Genomic DNA, 21,261 nt, shown 5'->3' with positions numbered 1-21,261 from the left:
AACATCAGAGGAGCTTATTCACCAGGCTTCCTGGCAGGGGTGGCTCTCAGCTCATCTCCTCCAGGGGCAGGGGCTGGTGGGATGCCGTGAGTCATGGGGGATGAGAGGACCCATGGCTTGTGATGGTGCAAGTTGAAGCAAGCAGGAAGCCCGGTCCTTTCGGAAGCATTAGGTGAGGCTTCAGGCTTCTGCCCACCCCACCCTTCCCTCTCACCTCCTCCTCAGCCGGGCTTTCTGATGCCCCTGGGCAGAAGTGAGGGTTTCTTCAGCAGTGGGTGTGGAGGAGAACTTTTCTCTCAGGGTCTTCAGGGCATCAAATGGGGGGAGGGTACAGACCGGTGAGACAGGACAGGAGGTCACAGTCACACACCGACAAACATGCACTTGAGTTCAAACACCTGTGCACGCAACCTCAGGAAACCTGTGAGTTCTTAGCAAGAGACAGGAGGTCCCCAACAGGTGGTTTGTGTAGCTGGCTGCTCTGAGGCTCTGAGGTAACTAACCCTACACGGTGCACATACGTTATGTGTTGGTATACAAATGGTCACAGACTTTGGCTAAGCACGACCTCAGAGTCACCAGATACATCCATTGTTGTCTACAGTTTAGCCCAGGTCACAAAGGAGGTGGGATGGGGGCTGGGATTTAAATCCAGACCTTCCTGATACCAGGTAGGGCAGGCAGCACCAGGAACCCTGCCAGCCCCTGGAGGCCGTGACTCACAGGCAGGTCCCCACAGCCCTTCTTTCACCCCTCCCTTTCCAGCTGACTCAGCCCGACGGTCCAGGGCCTTTCTCTGGAATTTTGGCCCCTAGGCAGAGCTCTTGGCCACCTTCTCTTGTAGGCAGGGCACACCCTCCATAGAGATGCTAAGCTAGCTGCCTCTGTCTTCAGGTTCCTCTCTGTTGCAGGTTTGCTAGATTGAGCATTGGTAAGCATCTTTTCCAACCACCTTGGGAGAAGAGGAGGCACACATGGGACCCTTGAGGAAGCTGGGACAGCCTAGGGAATCGGTGGCCGGGCCAGCCTCAGTATCTTGTCTCCCGACAACTGTCTAGTTCTTTTCTCTGATCTCAATCTATTCCCTTATTTGTCCCTTCCAGCTCTGCCTTACCTCTGGTCTCATGCCCCACCCAAGGACAGGTGGGCACAGATCTCTGTCATTGGTTGAACCTAGAATGACTCACTATTTCTGTTCCCTGCTGCCAAGCTTCTGGGGATAGCCAACGAGGTTGGGGGAGGGGGAGTGATGGTGGTGGTTGGACCAGGGCCACCCTCACATACACCCACACCCCTCCTCCCATCTGTCTGTCTGTCTCTTTCTCAGCTCTCCAGAAGACCCAAATTCCTGAGATGCCATTGGAGGTCTTCCTAGTGGAAGGAGAAGATGCTGGGGCCCAGGCAGCCCTGAGAGGTGGGGAGAAAAAAAAGAGATCCCAGGCTGTGCATGCTCTGTGAGTGGCCTGGGAAGACCTTGATCAAAGCTTCACTCCGGACAAAAGTGAAGGTTGACACCATGCTGGTGCCCATGCTCCATCCCCGACTCTTCTCCCAGCTAACTTCCTCTCCTTTCTGGCCCATTCCTCATCCTTGAATCTGGAATATTCTAGCCCACTCCTACTAGCAAGTGAGCCAGAGTTGTTCCAGGGTGATGGGGAGCAGAGGAAGCAGCTGTGGCCATAGAGAGGTAGATCAAAGTCTTTGCCCTGGAGAAGTTGATGTTTGATCTCCCAGTATAGCCAGAAGGAAGGCAAAGACTAAGAGCAGAGGGACACACATTCTAGGTAGAGGGAAAAGCCTAGAGGAAGCCTTGAGGTGGAAGAGGCTGACAGGAGCAGACTAGGGCCCGTGGGTGAGTGGAGGCAGTGGGGGGCCACACATAGCTGGCAGGTTTTGCTGTTTGCATCTTCTTTTTTCGTGGAAAAACTGCGAAGGTTTAAACCGGAGTGAAGTCTGCTTTGAAATGGTCTCTCAAGGATGCTATGACTTTGTGGTTCCAGTTACTTGGGATGCTGAGACAGGAGGATTACTTGAGCCAGGGAATTTGAAGCTAATGTGTGCAATCCATTGAAATCTCATCTCAGCAGCAGCAGCAACAACAAAAACAAAAGACAACAACAACAAACCAACCCTCTGGCTCTCAGTGGTAAAGACACTGTACCTCAAGAGTTGGGGGTGTGGACGGACGAGCCAGAGGTGATGGGACACAGAGGGGTTTAAACCTAGGGATGGGTTCCTTGAGGAGTTGGAAAGAGAAGTGACTTTGAAGATGGAGTTTCCTCAGCTCCAATGGACCACACATTCCTGCACAGAGACGACTCGTGCCATTACTAACATGCAGCCATTCCTCCAAGGGAAAGAAGACATGGCTAAGGCCCAATGTCAGTCCCCAGAATACCAGGCCTGCTCTTCCACTGTCCTCCCTAGGTGTGGCTGGCACTGCTCACCTCTTGTCACCTGCAGACAGGGAAATGGAGCCTCTGGGAGGTCTAGCACTCTTGGCTAGGTACCTGGGGACCCAGAGGACTCAGACCTCTGCCTCCCTGCCTTGCTTTTTTGGCGTGGTGACAGGAAGAAGAATAATGGAGCAGAAGCCACAAGAAGACAGTATTGGAAGGGACGCTTAATGATATCCATCTACCCTCCATGCTGGGAACACTGGGGAAAGCAGACAGAGCAGGGGCATTGGTTGACAATAGAGATGTGGGTGTTGTACTGACTCCTGCCTGCTTCCAGGCTCCAGACCCACACAGGCAAGTGTGTGTGTGTGTGTGTGTGTGTGCATGTAACTGTGTGTATAAATGCAATTCTGTGTATATGATTATGTCTAACTATGTGTTTGTGTGTATCTGTATGTACATAACTGTGTGTATATCTGAGTATATCTGTTAGGTGTCTGTGCATGTGTGTAAAACTGTGCTTGTGCCTTTGAGTGTGTCTGTGTAACCATGTGTGTCCATATGAGTGTGTCCATATGAATGTGTGTGTGTATGTGTGTGTCCCTGTAACTGTGCATGTGTGTAACCATGCATGATGTGTTTGTAGCCTTGTGTATGCATGCCTGTTGGTATGTGTGTGAATAGTAATGCATCTGTGTCCATGTGAGTGTGTCTGTGAGACCAAGTGTGCGCTTGTGAGCATGTATATGACCATGTGTGCACATATGAGGTGTTTCAGGATCTCTATAGCTTCTTAAAGGAGCAGGCTCTGAGATCTGTTGGGACTCTTGTGACTCTGTGACACTGCACCCCAGCCTGTCAACTTGCAAGCTAATTCCTAGTTTCAGTGCCAGATCCCTGGCCCTGTTTTTGCCTCTGATGAGAGAATAATTAACTAAAGACTCATTTTCCAGGGTTTCCTTCCCATTATCCTGGCCAAGTGAAAATATTCACAGGGTTGTGGTGGGGTGGAGCCGCTCCTTGAGGGAGGAGCTGCTCCCTGTGAGAGCCAGAGTCAGGGTGTCCACGGCCAGCAGAGGAGAGGCACTCCTTGGGAGGAAGCCTAGTGTGAACCTGGATACTGAGCTTGGGGAGGGGAGAGGGGGCCAGGGCGGATCCAGTGTGTGGCAAGTTCTTGTTCTCTCTGGGCCCCTGCTTCCTCCTTTGTAAACGGATGATAGGTTTGCACTAGAATTCAGTCCTTTTCCACAGGGCTTCTTGTGCAGGTGAACTGGTGATACTTTAAACAAAACCAAGTCAACAAGAGTCTGTGTTTCCTTAAGGCTGGGAGAGGAACTAGGTTACATAGGTAAACTAGTTTCTTTACTGCAGGGGCTGTTCGGCACCTCTGTGGTCAACCTTGTTTCCTTGGGTGAGTGATGCATCTAATTTGGAAAGTATGGGTGGGTTTGGGGACCTACACATCTTTCCAGATCCTTGGTGTCCTCTTACCCCTGTTCTTGCCACCCTGAAGGCACTTTCCAGTGCCCAGAGAGCTGCTATCATGTGAGTGCAGGACATTGTTGTGGGAGTGAGGGTTAGTCTCCAAGGGGAGGGGAGTTTTGATGCTGCTTTTTCAAACGTTATTGACTTTAACCACCAAACCCTCCTGATGGTCTGGAGGAACAGCCATTCAGAAATGCAAGCATCCTGGTCCCCATGTGCCATCAGCTTTACCCAGGAAGAGAGGTGCAGTCAGTCTGGATGCCTGCAGGGACTGACTTGACTCCCTTCTTTGGAAAGGTGCCCATGTCCCCTCCCCTCTGCTGCCCACACAGGCCATCCTGGGCTTAGTGGAAGATGTAAGTTTTTGGCAGTGTGTTCGGGAACACTGAGACTGTGGAGGGGCACTTGTCCAGGTCACTGGCAGATAAGAGGCCTAGCTGGGAACAGGATGCAATGATTCCAACGCTGAGCCCCAGAGGCTCACAGCTGACCCGGGTCTTTCAAGTGCTTGGACACAGGGTGTTTGTGGGAGGAAGAGGCATGTCTATTTCAGGTCAAGTCCTGCCCAACACTTTTAAGGCCGTTATCCCAGAAGATGGACACATGTGGAAGTTCTGCCGGCCTCTGAGGCCCTGTCCCACACTTTACAGATATTTCCTGAAAGATGGCCATAGATTATGTGCAGGTATGTGACTTCCAGCAGAGTGGATGTACCATGCAGGTTGAAGTGGGTAAGATGAGGTCCGAGCCCAGAGCCCGCTAAGTTGGTGTGACCTGTTGATTGCAGGGCGTGTGTGACTAGTGGAGCTGACACTTGGGTCAGCGCTCCGGGTGGCCAGCTGCACCGGTCGTCGGGCTTGTGGTGGGTGCAGGCAGCTGTTGCGCTCATGGTCCGCGGCAAGGTGAGTGGTGGCGGCGGCGAGCGGGGTGCGAGCGCGCGCGTGGCGGCCCCGCCCCGTCGGGGGCCGGGCAGGTGTGGGAGGGCCGTGCGGACCCCGCCAGGACTGGCCCGGAGAGCCGGCGGGAAACAGGAAGCGGGGGTGGGGGGTGGGGAGGCGCGGCTGGCCCGCAGAGCAGCCGCGAGGACAGCCGGAGCGCGGCGGGGCTCCGGCGATGTTGGGTGGCCCGGGCGGCCACGGGGCCGGGGGCGGAGCCAATGACCCCGAGGGCACCGCCCCGTCGCGCCGCCGGAGCCGTCGGCCGAGCACGGAGCCCGGAGCCCAGGGCAGCTGCAGCTCCCGTGGTGAGTGAGGGGAGGACACGATCCGGACAGCAGCGTGGGGACCTGAAGGAACGCTGACGGGACGCCACGCCCGGGAGGACTCGGGCGTGATAGCGCGGGGACCCGAGAAGGGTGCAGGCAGAGCAGCGTGGGGTCCCGGGAAGACGGAGCGCGACAGCGCCGGGATCCGCGGGCGACGCCCAGGTGCGGTGACCGAGGCTCCTTGCCCACCATGCCTGTCGCCTGCAGGATCCGAGGACGCGGCCATGCAGGGCCGGGCGGACGCGGGTGAGGCCGACGAGGAGGCTGGGGCGGGTTCGGGGTCGGAGGCCGAAGAGGACGCGCTGTGGGAGCGGATCGAGGGCGTCCGGCACCGGCTGACGCGCGCCCTGAACCCGGCCAAGCTCACGCCGTATCTGCGCCAGTGCCGCGTCCTGGACGAGCAGGACGAGGAGGAGGTGCTCAGCACCTACCGTTTCCCGTGCCGCGCTAACCGTACCGGTGAGCCCGCCGCCGCCAGGGGTTTCCTCTCACTTCCTAGGCCCACTCCGGAGCAGACAGCTGGATGTGGTTGCCGGTGCCGATGGCGACCCCTGTGGGATCTTAACTGTGCTCTTTGACCTCTCTGGTTCTCTCTGTCCGGTTTGTGTGGGAACGCACCCCTTAAAGAATCCGTTTTTCTTAAAAGCTCAAGTCCGGGCTCAGTTCTCCGAGGCTCCTCTCCCACTGAGTGTCTTTGTACCAGGACTGGCAAGGGGGCCGGGAGACTTAGGGAACTTAAGTCAATGAGAGAATTTTGCCTGGGAAACGCAGGCATCCGATGCCCCTGGGCACGGGTAATGTAGATCTGTGTGTGTAGGGGTTGCTGGGGACTTGCTGCACTGCAGGTGCTGTGGGGAGGGTCTGGTGTTCCTAGCCAGGGCAGCCTGAGCTTTGCTCTCTGATGTGTTGGGACAGGCCTCTGTTGTGTGTCACAGCCCAAAAATCTGGGGAACGTAGGCCCTGGAGCATTGTTGGGGGTGGAGAACAGGGGCACTGGGGGAAGCCCTCATCCTGACCCCTATCACAACCTTTACCCTCAGGGCGCCTCATAGACATTTTACGCTGCCGGGGCAAGAGGGGCTTCGAGGCTTTCCTGGAAGCCCTGGAATTCTACTACCCAGAACACTTCACTCTGCTCACTGGCCAGGAACCTGCCCAGCGCTGCTCCATGATCCTTGGTGAGCAATCTCATGGGTGCCCCAGTCTCGGTGCCAGAGCAGAGAGAGATTTCTTACCCTAACCGCACGCACTAGGGGCCTGTTCCCACTATACCCATTGAACAGATGAGGAAACCGAGGCACAGACTGCAGGAGTTTACCCAGGGCCCCACCAGAGGTGGAGGGTAGGCTGGGTCCAGAGTTCAGAGTCCATGTGCTTAGCATGACTTTCTCTCACTAAGCATCGTTACGAACGGTATGGCTATGTAAAACTTCAGTACAGTAGGAGAGAACCGACTCCTGAAAGTTGTCCTCTGTGTTCCATTTAGATGCTTCCCTCCCCCAAATAAATAAATGTAACAAGAAATTTAAGCTGGGCAGTGGTGGCGCATGCCTTTAATATGGCCATTTTTGGCACTTCTTTTTTTTTCTTTCTTTCTTTCTTTCTTTCTTCTTCTTCTTCTTTTTTTTTTTTTTTTTTTTTTTTTTTTTTTTTTTTTTTTTTTTTTTGAGACAGGGTTTCTCTGTGTAGCCCTGGCTGTCCTGGAACTCACTATGTAGACCAGGCTGGCCTCGAACTCAGAAATCCGCCTGCCTCTGCCTCCCAAGTGTTGAGATTAAAGGCGTGTGCCACTGTCTCAAAAAAAAAAAAAAAAAAAAAAAAAAAAAAACAAAAAACACCAAAACAACAATAACAAAAAAAAAAGAAAATAAATAAATAAATAAATTAATTAATTTAAGTTCAGGGTAGTGGTGCTTGACTGTAATACCACTCAGGAGGCAGAGGCAGAACCAAGTTTAAGGCCAGCCTAGGCTACATAGTGAGTAATAAGCAAGCCTAACTTTGATACACATCTAGACCTTGTGTGTTTTGTTTTTTTGGGACAACTGATAAGGCTCCTTGTCGGAGCAGTTACTCAGGATCTGATTCCACTTGTTTGAAGAGACAGCGCACTCAATGTGTTTTAGTGAACCTGTCACAAAACTCACTGGTGGAGTCCCTCGAGGGTGGACAACCAATTGTTTCAGGTTCTGTGACATTCTCCATCCCCTGGGGCAGCTCTGTGCATCCCCTGGGGCAGCTCTGTGCGGTTCTACTCTGAGCTAGGAGTTTCTGAAGCGGAGTCTTTCAGGGAATGTATACATTTTAAGTGTGGTACTCCCCCCCAGCAGAGTGTGAGGGTCCCTTTTGCTTTGTGAATCCTTTATGAATCGGGAGCAAGATCTTGAAACATTTTTGCCAGATAGTTCTCTAAGAATCATGTTTCAGGTTTGCATCTTCTGTTTTTGTTTTGTTTTTTAGAGATAAGGTTTCTCTGTGTAGTCCTGGCTATCCTAGAACCCCCTCCAAGGGATTGCCTCAAACTTAGACATCTGCCTGCACTGGCTGCCCCTCAAGTGATGGAGTTAACGTTGTGTGTCACCACTGCCCAGCCAGCTCTGTATCTTCTTAAGTGATATAGTTGATAGCTTACTATTTAGTGAACAGCAGGTAAGCAAGATGGTTAGACCCATAGTATTTACTTTACAGTGTCACTAAGTCTAAATGAGTTGATACAGTGTCTAATATAAATGAAGCTAACAAACATTAGTCACTGCTATTACTGTTATTGCTGGTGGGTAAAACATGTGTTTAGTTTTTGTCTCATGTTTTTACTTAGTTTGCTTTTCTTGTTGTTTTGTAGGAACTCTTTATGTATTATGGCTTTGAATCCAATTATAGTTTTTTCCTACAATTTTTTTTTTTTTTTTTTTTTTTTTTTTTTTGCTTGTCCCTTAACTTTGTTACCTCTTTTACTACAGAACTTTTCAGAGTTTTGTTTTGGTTTCAGATTTTGAGACAGGATTTCTCTGTGTAGCCCTGGTTATCCAGGAACTTGCTCTGGAGAGCAGGTTGGCTTCAAATTTAAAGAGCCACCTGCCTCTGCCTCAGGAGTGCTGTGTTTGAAGATGCGTGCCACTGCTGCCTGGTCAACTTTTTTTTTTTGTACTTTTTAAACTTTTTTCTCTCATAACTCCTGGATTTTATGCCTTGTTGGAGAAGACGTTCCCTGTCCAACAATAGCAGAAATATCTTACAGAGTTTTCCTCCTGCACTATTAGGGTTTTGAGGTTTTCTGTGCAGTCCAGCATCTCCCTGGATTTTATTTGACCCTTCTGAATATTCTTTTTTTTTCCCCCCTGACCTGGCAGATGAGGAAGGGCCCGAGGGCTTGACTCAGTTCTTAATGACTGAGGTCCGGAGGCTTCGGGAAGCTAGAAAGAGCCAGCTGCATCGAGAGCAGCAACTGCAGGCCCGGGGCCGGGCACTGGAGGAGGAACGGGCAGGGCTCGAGCAGCGTCTGCGGGAGCAGCAGCAGGCACAGGAACGCTGCCAGCGGCTGCGGGAGGACTGGGAGGCGGGCAGCCTGGAGCTGCTGCGTCTCAAGGATGAGAATTACATGATCGCCATGCGCCTGGCTCAGCTCAGTGAGGAGAAGAACTCGGCCGTGCTGCGCAGCCGAGACCTGCAGCTTGCGGTAGGCCCCGGAGAGACAGACGGTGGGATGGAGAAGTGGGGGGCGGGGGGAAGGGCAACATGGTCATCGATACATGTTTCAGAGTCACCATCCACCCAGTTGTGAATGATAATCAATCCCTGACTGCCGTGCGTTCACGTTTCATTGCGTTATGACTGGTTCTCTACTCAGGGAGACACCGCACAAAGCGCATGGCTGTTCTGGGAAGACTTTTACTTTATTACTATTTTTTTTTTTGAGACAGGGTTTGAGCTATCCCAAGTTGGCCATAAACTCAACATGTAGCTGAGGATAGCCTTGAACTTCTGATCCTCCTGCCTCCACTCCCAAATGCTGGGCTTACAGGTGTCTTGTACTGCTAGGAACCCTGGGGCTCTGTGCCTAACAAGCAAGCACTGTAACTGACTGAGGTGTACCCTAAGCTCTGGAAACAGTTTTGGATGGCACAACTAGGATGATATTAACGTTTAGTAAGCAGAGGCCAAGGATGCTGCCACGTGTCCTACTGTGGCCAGGATAGCCCCTACAACAGATTTATGAATGTCAGTTGTGCCAAGAGGATGACCCTTTGGGCTGTAAGGATTCAGCGAGGCCAAGGCTCGGAACGTCAGAGGCAGAGCACTTGGCAGAGGCCGTGTGCCCAACACCTGCATTCTGTCAGCCGCTGTGGTTCTACAGTGCAGGTTCCACAGGTGGCCTCATCTCGTGCTCACCAGTGCATGCATGGTGCTCAGGTTCTGTTCCCCAGTACAGTTGCAGGGGCTCACACTGGTAAAGGGGCTTGTTCAAGGTCTCAGAGCCTAGGTATAAACTGCGTCTGCCTGGCACTCAAGCAGGCCTCCTGAGGGATGCCATTCTGCCTGTCTCTAGCCAGTGAACCCCTGCTGGTTCCTCTTCAGAGGACCCCCAGGTTGCCTTTCAAGGACTGAGGGGCCCTCAAAGGCTGAGGGATAGAGTCTCTCATTCTCCTCCATTCTTCTTGGGAATCCATCAAATGGAGTTTCTGCCATGTCTAATGTCCTCCATGCATTGTCCCGAGCTCTGAGAAGCTATCTAGCTCAGAGGTTTCCCGTGCCAGTGGGGTCACAGTGGCTTTTGACGTTGGTATTTGGAGCCCCTCCCTGGCAAGCCTGGCTTCAGTGTTGGTGGTAATGATGTAGGCACTGGGGGTCACGAACAGCTTGTGGGACTCTGGGGCACCATTGTCTGGGCTTATACACGCTGGCCGGCTCAGTGTCTCGGGGAGGGGAGCCCAGATTGCTGAGGCTGTTGGCCCTACTTGAGGTGTAGCTGATGTGTTTGCCGTCGGAAGCTGATTGGACAGCCATTGTCTGAACATCTGCTTTTCATTTGGTGCTAAGTGGGGATTCCGATTGCTTTCAGTTGCTGGTGAGCAGTGTCACATGGGGCCAGGCTTCACTCTCTGTGGCTCAGTTTCTTTATCCTTAAAGTAACAGGTCACTCTGAGGATGGTATAGCATTGTGAAGTACCCCTGAGCACTGCTTGCTCTGCACATACTCTTTACTTTCCCATTGGGGTTGGGTGTGGTTGTGGTTTTCATTGCTGGAAGGGGAAACTGAGGCACAGAGTGGTTGTCTAGAGCTCTTTCCTAATATCCTGAGATTGAAGAGGCTTTGCTGCCTGCCTTGCTGAGGGGCGGTGGGATCTTCCTTCTTTCTTCAGCTAATCCACCTTTTTGGAAACTGACAGTGTAGCTTTGTCAGGTTTTTCCTGAAGGGGCCGCTACTCAGAGAGGGCAGTGTGATGGTCACTGCCCCGATGGCGCTGCCCCGAGGCTGTGGCAGGCTGGGCTGGCATCCTCTTTGTGAGTTGGGTGAGTTGAGCATTTGTGACTGGGATTTGTTCTGTGTGTGTTGGATCTTTGGGGCTGGAGCAGCTGTGGGAATGGCTGCAGCTGGAGAAGATGCAGAGGAAGCCTTTGTCACCTGCGGTGCCCATGGTTGGGACCAGCTGCTTCAGCGGCTGCGTTTAGAGGGTGGTGAGTGAGATCAGTAGAATAAAGACCCCCCCCCCCCACACACACACATACACATCCACCTGTGCACGTCTTGGAGCTTTTCCTGTCTTAAAGTTTAAAGAGGCCTTACAGGTGGGAGCTCTCAGCACTGCCAGCGGGGCCTGGCTCCACAGCTTGGTTTCCTCCCGCCGTGGACAGGTGTCTGTGGTAGCTGATTTAATACTGTGTTTTACAGGGTGCAAAGTTAATGAGCTGTTATTTCTGAGCAACATAAATTCAAGGAGCGAACAGTGTAATTTCGAGCTCAGGAGTTTGTATACTGGGATTAAAGGCATCCAGGTTTCCTGGCGACTTCTCTTCTGAGCTCACTGGGGAAGCCGGCTGGCCTGAGGGTCAGGCAGGATCCTGGGTGTGCAGTTGTGGTTTGCTGTGAAGGGTGTGGCCAGCCTGGCCTTTGAAACCAGCTGTCTTTCTCTGCTGGGTCACAAAGCGTGTTTTGTGAGGGGAAAGGAATGTGGGGGTCAAGACTTTCTGAGTCTTTGTGGAGGAGGAGTGGACTGTTAATTTGAGGAGCTGCTGACCCAGCTTCAGACGAGGGTGTGTATGCATGCGCTGTTCTGGGCTCTGGGGCCTGGAGGACTGACTGTCATTCTCCAGACCAGGACACTCGTAAGACACCAGGACTTGGTTCTCTTGTGGATGTCCCCAGAGGTCCTTGTGCTCTTCCCCCCCCCCGCCCCCCCCAGTGACCTCAGTGATGGCCGGCACCTGTTGCTCTTCTTCCCTCAGCCCGGTCACCCCAGAATCCCACATGCATTTGGCAAACATCTCTGGCCAAGAACACTGTACTCCAGCAAACTGATCATGCGTGTCGGTCCCTGGGCCAAGCTGCAATCATCAACTGCCCACCCCCAACCCAGCTCCCAGGCCAGGCTCTGGCTTCCCGTACTGAGCTGGTGACAGGCCAGGGCCCTGGGCTTTCTTTAAAGCCCCACAATGGCTGTGTCTCACTGGTGGTGGCCTCACAGCCTGCTTTGCCCTCTCTTTGTCTTTTTCAGTTCTTAACAGCCCTAGGAGGTGTGTGTGTGTGTGTGTGAGAGAGAGAGAGAGAGAGAGCGAGCGCAAGCTCGAGCTTGAGCTGATAAAGCTGAGGCTGGGAAGAGATTAGGGACTCGTTTAAGGTGTACATCGGCGAATACTGAAGTAAACCTGAATGTGGGGGTGTTGACATAAACCTGCAAGCCAATCTATTGGAGAAAACCTCTCTCCATAACGATTTTCTTTCCTCTTTCCTTTGTTTAAAGATAGGCTTTCACTATGTAGCCCAGGCTGATTTGGAGTTTAATATTAGCCCAGGCTAGCCTTGAATCTTTGGCAAGCCTCCTGCTTCAGCCTCCTGAGTGTTGAGATTATGGGCACGTGCCACTGCACCTAGATGCTTTGTGAAGAATTTCCTGAAGGGCCCCCCACTCCCCTGTGTGTTTGGGGGGCTGGGCTGGAGGGGCAATCCTTGGCTCCTGGGCTGGATGAGACCCTCTGGCCCATCACTTCTTTCTCCTTCTGGTCTAGATAAGGAGGCCCAGAGAGGCCCAGCCAAAGGCATGCCTTGCTCAGGGTCACCTCAGTCCAGGCAGGGCTGGGTCCAGGCCCTGTCCCCCTTTCTGTACTCAAGTAGCCTCCCCTCTCTCACCTTGACATTGGCCAGACTGTGTGCTACATGCAGGGCATTTTTTCATTGCAATCCCTGGGAGGATATCCTTGGTTTTGCCCGCTTCCTTCCTCCCTCTTCTGTATTTGTTCAGCCTGGCTCCTGTTCAGAGGTGAGCAAACCTCAGGAACCTGGGGACACCTTGGAGTGGTTTCCAGTGGGTCCCATCCAGGCTGACTCATGTCTTGGGCCCCAGGTGGATCAGCTCAAGCTCAAAGTCAGCCGGCTGGAGGAAGAGTGTGCGCTGCTGCGGAGGGCCAGGGGCCCGCCGCCTGGGGCCGAAGAGAAGGAGAGGGAGCCAGATGGTGTGGATCTTCTCTCTGAGCTTCGGGCGGAGAACCAGCGCCTGACGGCTTCACTGCAGGAGCTCCAGGAAGGTCTTCAGCAGGTAGGACCCTGGTGCTGGACCTCCGCTGCTCACTGTCCTCACACCGAGCTTAAGGACATCAGCACCAGAGTCTGACCTGGCCCACACAGGCGGGGCCGCTTCTCACCTGACAGCTCTTGGTGGGGCCGCCTTAGCATAGTGCTCGCCCTGGGGGTTCAGTCTGGGGTCTCTAGCCAACCCCCAGAAGTCTCTGAACCCCATAAAATCGCACCCCTGAGCCTATGTGAGCATTTTCTTAGGAAGAGGAGCCCCAGTTTCTCTTTTTAAATGTGACATTAGAGATCTAACCCAGGGCCCTGACTTCTACTTCAACCCTAGTTTTTCCTGTTGCGTGATTGTTTTGCTTTGACCTGGGCTCACTCTAGTCCCCACCTGATCTAGAACTGGTTGTGTAGACCAGACTGGCTTCAAAAAGTAATCCTACTGCCTCTGTCTCTTGAGTGTTGCAATTACAGGTGTGAGCCACCATGCTTGATAGGGTTAGGTTTTTTTTGAGACGAGTCTCAGTGTGTAGCCCAGGCTGGTGTTGAACTCCTGATCCTCCTATCTCAGTCTCCTGAGTGCTTACCTTGTAGACCTGTGCCACTCACACCTGGCTTTTCTGGAATTTGTGAAGAAGTCTCTGACCCTGAAGTGGTTGAGACAGCCCTTAGGTCTGGGTGGTTCTAGGACTCCGCTTGGTGACCTCTCTCTCAGGTCCCTGGCAGTGTGGACTTGTCATTGTTCCACACAGAAAGTGGAAACAACATTATTTATTTTGTGGTGTTGGAGGTGCTTGATTAGCTGTGGGCCTAGGGATAGGGGCTTGGATTCAGGATCAGCCCCTTGGAAGCCTGCAGTCAGAGGGATAGGGATAGCCCTTGGGGAATAGTGCTCTGGTATGGGGCCAGAGAAATGAGAGTGGACTAGGGTTTTGTTGGTGACCGGGGTCCTGGCTGAGCTCAGAACACACCTTCATCCACACTCTCTGATCCGAACACATCTTCTAGAGGACAGTGGGGCTGGAGGGGCCACACCACTCTCCACATAGGGAAACAGAGGTCCAGGTGCCAAGCTGGAACAGTAGACACTTGACTGATTTGGAGAGTTGAGGGATGTGTGTCTCCCTTCCTCCATGTGCCTAAGGTGGGGTTGGAGGCCCAGGGGTTGAGGTGGTCTCCCACTTTGCCCTGCAGGAGATGAGCCGTCCAGGAGCTGCAGGCTCTGAACGCATCCTGCTGGACATCCTGGAGCATGACTGGAAGGAAGCTCAAGACAGCAGGCAGGAGCTGTGTCAGAAGCTTCACGCTGTGCAGAGCGAGCTACAGTGGGCAGAGGAACTGCGGGACAAGGTAGGGACCACTGCCTGCCTCCCCACCCCCATTCTGATCCATCAGCTTCTACTAAATGCCCTGGTGTAGGAGGGGGGATACTGCCAGGCATGGTGGGCATACCCTAGCAGCCTGCCATTGGTGTCTTCAGCAGGCACTGGGCTCATTCATCCCCACTGATGAATCCTTGTGTGTCAATAGGGCCTTTTCAGGCATTGCAGATTCAATAGTAAACACATCTAAGACTCCCTGAAAGGGAAAAAAAAAATCTTAAAAAAAACAAAAACAAAAACAAAACAAAACAACCTACAGGGTTTGGGGATTTAGCTCAGTGGTAGAGGGCTTGCCTAGCAAACCAAAGAACCCAAGTTCTATTCTGAACACCCATGTCAGGTTGCTCCCAGGGGCTGGTAAGTGTTAGCTGCTCGTCTGTTGCCTGTCAACATCTGCATTTATATGTATCTTTCCCCACCCAACCAAACACACATAGACACATACTTAGAAATAACAAATCTTCAACTCCAAGGCTTCCATTCCTGGAGAGGGTGTTTATAGCAGGCAGGTGCACAGGGTGTACACCTGGGACCCTAAAGCAGTTCACAGAGCCGTAGGCTGTAGTGCCTACAGGGACCTGAGAAGATGGGGGCTTGGGGGCTGAAGTCTCCATGGGGGACCAAAGTTGGCGTGGAGGGTGCTGTTGGCACTATCAAGCCCGTTTTGTGACTTAGGCAGTTGAGGCTCAGTGCCACCATGGTTGAGGATATCCCACTGAAGAGATGGGCGCTTGCTTGTTCCTGGGATTTTGGGGTTCTGAGCCTGGCCCACCTGCCCTGCCCACAGTACCTGCAAGAGATGGAGGATCTGCGGCTCAAACATCGAACGCTGCTGAAGGACTGTGACCTCTACAAGCACCGCATGGCCACTGTGGTGGCCCAGCTGGAGGAGATTGAGAAAGAGAGGGACCAGGTGAGCTACAGCCTGCTGAGTGGCACTCTCATCCTATCTCTGGCTCTGATTTAGGGAGGGGGAGGAGGAGCAGGGGGAGAGGAAGGGGAGCAGGGAGAGGAGGAGGAGCGGGGGAAGAGGAGCAGGGGGAGAGGGAGGGGAGCAGGGAGAGGAGGAGAAGCAGGGGGAGAGGAAGGGGAGCAGGGAGAGGAGGAGGAGCAGGGGGAAGAGGAGCAGGGGAGGAAGAAGAGCAGGGGAGGAGGAGCAGGGGGAAGAGGAGCAGGGGAGGAAGAAGAGCAGGGGGAGAAGGAGCAGGGGGAGAGGGAGGGGAGCAGGGAGAGGAGGAGGAGCAGGGGGAAGAGGAGCAGGGGAGGAAGAAAAGCAGGGGGAGGAGGAGCAGGGGGAAGAGGAGCAGGGGAGGAAGAAAAGCAGGGGGAGGAGGAGCAGGGGGAGAGGGAGGGGAGCAGGGAGAGGAGGAGGAGCAGGGGGAAGAGCAGCAGGGGAGGAAGAAGAGCAGGGGGAGAGGAACAGGGGAGGAAGAAGAGCAGGGGGAGGAGGAGCAGGGGGAGAGGAAGGGGAGCAGGGAGAGGAGGCGGAGCAGGGGGAGAGGAAGGGGAGCAGGGAGAGGAGGAGGAGCAGGGGGAAAGGAAGGGGAGCAGGGAGAGGAGGAGGAGCAGGGGAGGAGGAACAGGGGGAGGAAGAAGAGCAGGGAGAGGAAAAGGAGCAGAGGGGAGGAGGAGGAAGGGCAAGGAGAGGAGGAAGAGGAAAAGACGTTAAAAGTGCACTGGTGAATTAAGATGAGGCTGGCAGGTCAGGGAGACTGGTGAGTATCTTTTCATAGACCCAAGCAAGCTGGAGTGTGCTGGAGTGTGAAACATGAGCCTCAGAAGATGCCCACCAGTCAATATGGGCCTCACAGTCTCCCAGAGACTCTGCTACAGTCCTCTCATTGCACAGGTCCCAGAGAGGGTCAGCCTTGTTGATGATCACACAGGCAGGCAGCATTGGAGCAGACCCAGGCCCTTGGTAAATCACACAGGGGTCCTCGGATTGCAGCCACGAGCCTTTTCCCATTGAGTACTTGAGAGATGCTCCCAGATCCTCCTGCGTCTCAGTTCTCCACATGGAGGAGGGACCTGCAAATATTTGCTGATGGAGAAACTCCCAAAGGTTGTGGCTATGTTCCTGGCATCACAGGCTTGTGTCCTGTGAAGGTTACGGGGTAGCTGAGGCTTCAGACCAGTTCCTTGCTGCCCCTGACCACTGTTTGGGAGGGCGCCCCTGTAGGCAGGGCAGGAGGCTGTTGAGTTACCACATGTGTTAGAATGGCCCACCGGATCCCCTGAGAGCCTTAATGCGGGTTTGGGGTGTCATCCCTGGCATTATGATTCTGGTGCTTTGGGGCCATCTTCCTGGCCCTCCAGGCTTTTTATCCCAGCTTTTTCAGAAGCAGCACGAGCAAGTCTGGGCCTGGGCCTAGCTCTCAGGGACCCAAGTTGTGATTAAAGTTAGGTCTCTTTATGCAAGAGGGCATCGAATTCTGTTACAGATGTTGTGAGCCACACTGGGAATTGAACTCAGGTCCTCTGGAAGAGCAGTCAGTGTTCTTAACCGCTGAGCCATCTCTCCAGCCCCCCAGTGGATCTCTTGAAAGAATCTTTTTTGTTGTTGTTGTTGTTTTGAGACCCAGTTTCTCTGTGTAGCCCTGGCTGTCCTGGAACTCTCTCTGTAGACCAGACTGGCCTTGAATTCAAAGATCTGTCTGCCTCTGCCTCCCAAGTGCTGGGGTTTAAAGTCATACTCCACTACCACTCAGCTGGAAATAGCATCTTAAGAATTAGGGCTGTGGTGTTCCTGGACTTTGGCCTTCCCAGCCAGAGCCACATGTAGCTCTGGTGGTGTTTTTTTCTTCCACCAGTAAGACCAGTGATCCATCCTTAGTCCAATGGTCTTCTAGCTCCCTCATGCTGCAACCCTTTAATGCAGTTCCTCATGTTGTGGTGGCCACGCCCTCCCCAGCCACACAATTATTTTCATTGTTACTTCATAACTCTAATTTTTGCTACTGTTATGAATCATAATGTGAATAGTTTTGGAGATAGAGACCCACAGGTTGAGAACTGCTGTCTTAGCCTGTCTGTGTATAGACAAAACGAGCTGATGTTAAACACAGGGCCCCCATAAAGGAAGTGTCCCACAGGCGACAGCATCAGTCTTGTTCTATCCAGCCCGCTGAGCCAGCGCGACTCCCTCAGAGTCTGGCTCCTCTGTTCTCCCCAGGCAATCCAGAGCCGAGACCGGATCCAGTTGCAATACTCTCAGAGCCTCATTGAGAAGGATCAGTACCGCAAGCAGGTGCGGGGGCTGGAGGCAGAGCGTGATGAACTGCTCACCACAGTCACCAGCCTGGAGGGGGCCAAGGCCTTGCTGGAGACACAGCTGCAGCGGACACAGGGCAGTTCCTGTCTCAAGGTAAGTGGGGCCAGAAGTATAACACCCCGGGGCTGGGGTGCTGTGGACTTGGGGAACCTTGTTTCATGGGGGAAAAATATGCTGGTTTAAGACTCAGCTGTGAGTTCTAGGCCAGGGCTGGGAATTCGTGAGGCCTGGGTGGGACCGTGGTTGACATTAACAATGGGTTGCAGCTGAGAGGTTGTGGGCTGGCTTCTGGGTTTCTGCGACTTGGGTACATAGGATAGTTTGAGCTGACTGTAAACATTTGGCAAGCCTGGATGCTGGAGGGCGGTGAGCAGGACTCTCAGGCAGCGAGGCTAGTCTAGAGTGGGTCTTGAAGTTCCACAAGAGAAAGCTGCTCCAGTCCTCTCAGAGCGGGGCTCAGAGAGGGCCAGAGGTCTGCTGCAGGTCACACAGTCAGGTGGCACTGGCACAAGGCCTAGACCCCTGGGCAGTCAGGCAGTGGTCCTCGGACTCTGCCGGGAGCTCTGTTTCCTGTTTTTGGTCATTTGTGATGAGCTCGTGAGCCTGGAGGAGTAGAAGGAGGAGGCATAAGTATGTGACCTCTTATGTGTCGGAACCTCTGCTCTAAGGTAAAGACAGACTGGTTGTGCCTCCTAGGCCCAGTAGGTTGGGTTTCTCCCATCCACCTAGCTTAGTCCTGTGGGGTCTTAGTATTGCAAATCCTAGACTCAGTCGTGGTCCTGCCTCAGGACCTTTGCATGTGCATCTGCCCAGATCATCCTTCCCAAGTGTACCTACTTTGTACCCCCATATTCTGAGTCTGCAGCTCAAATCCCACCTTTCCTGGAACACACTGATGTGCCAGGCGCGGTGGGGCCTCTCTTGTGCTCTGTGCTCAGGGCACATTTCTCCCGCTGTCCTCATGTTTGGGATGATTTTGTTCCTCTGCTGGCTTGTAGTCCGTGTCCTTTTGCGGCATGGGGTCTATGAGAGCCCAGATCTGGCATCCTGTGCCTGTATCTTCCTTGTGCCTGGCACGTGACAGGTGTGCAGCACTGACTGGCCAGCCTGCTTACCCCCTCCCTTGCTTATCCTCTGGCAGGCGTGTGCTTCCTCCCATTCCCTGTGCTCCAACCTCAGTAGCACCTGGAGTCTCAGTGAGTTCCCATCGCCACTGGGAGGCCCGGAAGCTACAGGAGAAGTCGGGGGATCTGAGCCCCATACCTCGGTAAGATGTCACCTACCCCAAAACACAGGGAAGCATCAGACTTCCCTGTGTTGCCAGTATGTGCAGTGCGTCCAGTTTGCCAGCCATTGCATACCATAGACAAGCACAGCAAGGCCCCATGGAGGCTGAGAACCCTTTTTTTTTTTTTAAATGTGTATTTGTGCGTGCAGGTGTTTCTGCATGTTCACATGTGTGCAAGTACACACGTCTGTGCATGTGGGGACCACAGGTCAGCCTTGGGTGTCGTTTTTTTTTTTCAGGAGCCATCCACCTAGTCTTTTTCTTTAAGTTATTTGATTATTTTTATTTTTCATTATACATGTATGTGCATATCTGTGTGTGTGCACGTGAGTACAAATAGCCTCAGAATCCAGAGATGTCTGATCTCCTTGGAGCTAGAATTAGAGGTAGTTGTGGGTGTCTGATATAGGTGCTGGGAATGGGGCTTTATCTTCTGAGAGCAACACAAACTCTTAATCATTGAGCAATCTCTTTGGCCCTTTGTCATTTTTGGAGACACTCTCTCCCTGGGACCTGAAGCTCTCTGATTAGGCTATCACTGGGATTACAAGTGTGTGCCACCATGCGTCTGTGTGTTTGTTTGTGTGTGTGTGTGTGAGAGAGAGAGAGAGCGCGTGTGAGAGCACAAGAGGCCCTTTATTGGCTAAGCTTCTCCCAGAGCCTGCAGGTTTGGGGAGCCCTAATATACTGTAGTCTTGTAAACCTTTCCTTTGTCCTGGGCCCCAGGTCTTGTCTGAGAGCTGAGGGCTGGGATGGGTGGGCTGGAAATGACCAGGCTTTATGCTGGGCTTGCAGGAGGAAGCTACAGACAGTGAGAAGGAGATCAACCGGCTCTCTATCCTACCCTTTCCACCCAGTGCTGGCTCCATACTCCGCCGTCAGCGTGAGGAGGACCCAGAGCCCCCTAAGAGGTAACTTGCTGGAGGGAACAGGAGCTCTCCATGAGGCAGGGTTGCTGGGTCCTGATTGACACAGCCTCTGAGTTCAGCTGCCAGAGTCAGGCAGGACCAGCAGTCCTCTTGCTGCACTGCCCTGAATCTGTCAGAGTCCTAGAAACAGTGAAGTTCAAAGAGGAACCAGCTTGGGTCAGGTTAAGGCCAAAAGGCTGCAGCCCAGTGCTCGGGTGGGAAATTCATTGCCTGCAGCCTGAGATCCTCAGATTCTTAACCTTAGAGACTGGGCTGGCTCAGGTTGGGGATGTAGAGAATTCCATGGGCAGGGCACGCAAAGCAAGAAAGCCAGGCCCCAGCTTCAGTCAGTCAGCAGCAGCAGCAGCAGCAGGCAGGTCAGAAAACCCAGCCACATCCGTAATGGCCAGAGCAGGATGTGGGATTTCCTGTCTCCTGGTCCTTCCCATCACTGTCTTCCCCCTCTTAAGTGGCCTCCTGATGGGAGGTTGGGCTAGGGGAGGCTATGGTGCCCACAGGCTTTCTGTGGAGTGGCCTGCTCTCACTGGGGTTACTGAGGAGACTGGTCCAGCTCAGGAAGTACAAGTAGGAGCCAGGGACCAAAGGTAGCAGGGGAGGGCGATGGCGGGGTGAAAAGTAAGTCGAGGCAGCAGTGAAGGATAACCCAGCTATAGATCAAAGCAATGAACTCCGTGCCTTGTGCTTTTAGGGGGCTGGGTGGCCTGGGTGCCCTGGGCCTGGGCCTGGGTCCTGTTCAGTGTTTGCTGGGGCACTGAGATAAAAGGTAGGGCAAAATGTCATGGGTCTCCTTTGCCAACCCTGTCTCTTTTCTGTTCAGGTCTTTTAGCAGCATGTCGGATATCACAGGTAATTCCCAGGGCCCTGGGGGAGGCTCACTTTGGGGAGTTCCTTGCCATTGGGCTAGATCCTGTGTATGCCTGCTCTTCTGGCCTGTGTTCCCTCCCCCGTGGCCTGTCTGTGCCCCTGACCAGTTATGGAAGCTGTGTGAGAGGCTCCTGAGAAATAGGGTCCTCCAGCATTTACACCTGCTCCTGGGTGTGCCATGTGTAGCCCTTCACTTCCTGCCCACCTCTTCCTCTTCTAGGAAACTGGAGGCTCACCCTGCAGCCCTGTCCCAACCCTGTGCTCCTGGGGCCATTAGCCCGCCAACCCTTCTTTCGTTGCCTTCAGCTGTCTCTGTTGTCCAAACTTCTGACCTCCCTCTTCCTCCCCAGGGAGTGTGACCCTTAAGCCCTGGTCCCCCGGCCTCTCTTCATCATCCTCATCTGACAGTGTGTGGCCTTTGGGAAGGCCTGAAGGCCTCCTGGCCCGGGGCTGTGGCCTGGACTTCCTCAATAGGTATGCAATTCTCCAGGATGGTAGAGTAGGGTTTGGGTGTCACATAGCTGCTGAGGGTCCAGGTCTCAGCTGGGAGGCAGCAGGCCACGCCTCTTCTCCAGGCATCCATGAACAGTACAGCCTTCAGACAGCAGCAGCCCCAGGATTCAGAGCCTGTTACTGTTGCCTGTGCT

General features: G+C 53.4%; 1 protein-coding gene across 2 annotated transcripts in view; it reads left to right on the top strand.

Moving 5' to 3' along the window:
* The first annotated feature begins 3,689 nt into the window (after positions 1-3,689).
* The window catches only part of Card10 (caspase recruitment domain family member 10), a 28,887-nt gene continuing 11,315 nt past the window's right edge, over positions 3,690-21,261 (top strand). Inside the window, exons 1-13 of one of the 2 annotated variants that reach the window (XM_076911601.1) lie at positions 3,690-4,569; positions 4,672-4,786; positions 5,356-5,607; positions 6,189-6,326; positions 8,499-8,824; positions 12,708-12,899; positions 14,075-14,230; positions 15,050-15,175; positions 17,435-17,626; positions 18,675-18,800; positions 19,617-19,732; positions 20,568-20,596; positions 20,965-21,088. In XM_076911601.1, coding sequence (XP_076767716.1) covers positions 5,373-5,607; positions 6,189-6,326; positions 8,499-8,824; positions 12,708-12,899; positions 14,075-14,230; positions 15,050-15,175; positions 17,435-17,626; positions 18,675-18,800; positions 19,617-19,732; positions 20,568-20,596; positions 20,965-21,088 — 1,760 coding nt within the window. In that variant the 5' untranslated portion in view covers positions 3,690-4,569; positions 4,672-4,786; positions 5,356-5,372. Of the gene's footprint in view, positions 4,570-4,671; positions 4,787-4,962; positions 5,128-5,355; positions 5,608-6,188; positions 6,327-8,498; positions 8,825-12,707; positions 12,900-14,074; positions 14,231-15,049; positions 15,176-17,434; positions 17,627-18,674; positions 18,801-19,616; positions 19,733-20,567; positions 20,597-20,964; positions 21,089-21,261 lie in introns of those variants that run through there. The other variant, XM_034517210.2, reaches the window with a different exon arrangement.

The sequence above is a fragment of the Arvicanthis niloticus genome, chromosome 13, assembly GCF_011762505.2.
Source record: "Arvicanthis niloticus isolate mArvNil1 chromosome 13, mArvNil1.pat.X, whole genome shotgun sequence".
Taxonomy (NCBI): Eukaryota; Metazoa; Chordata; class Mammalia; order Rodentia; family Muridae; genus Arvicanthis; species Arvicanthis niloticus.
Note: the sequence above shows the minus strand (reverse complement) of the source record. Positions and strands in the feature narration are given on the sequence as shown.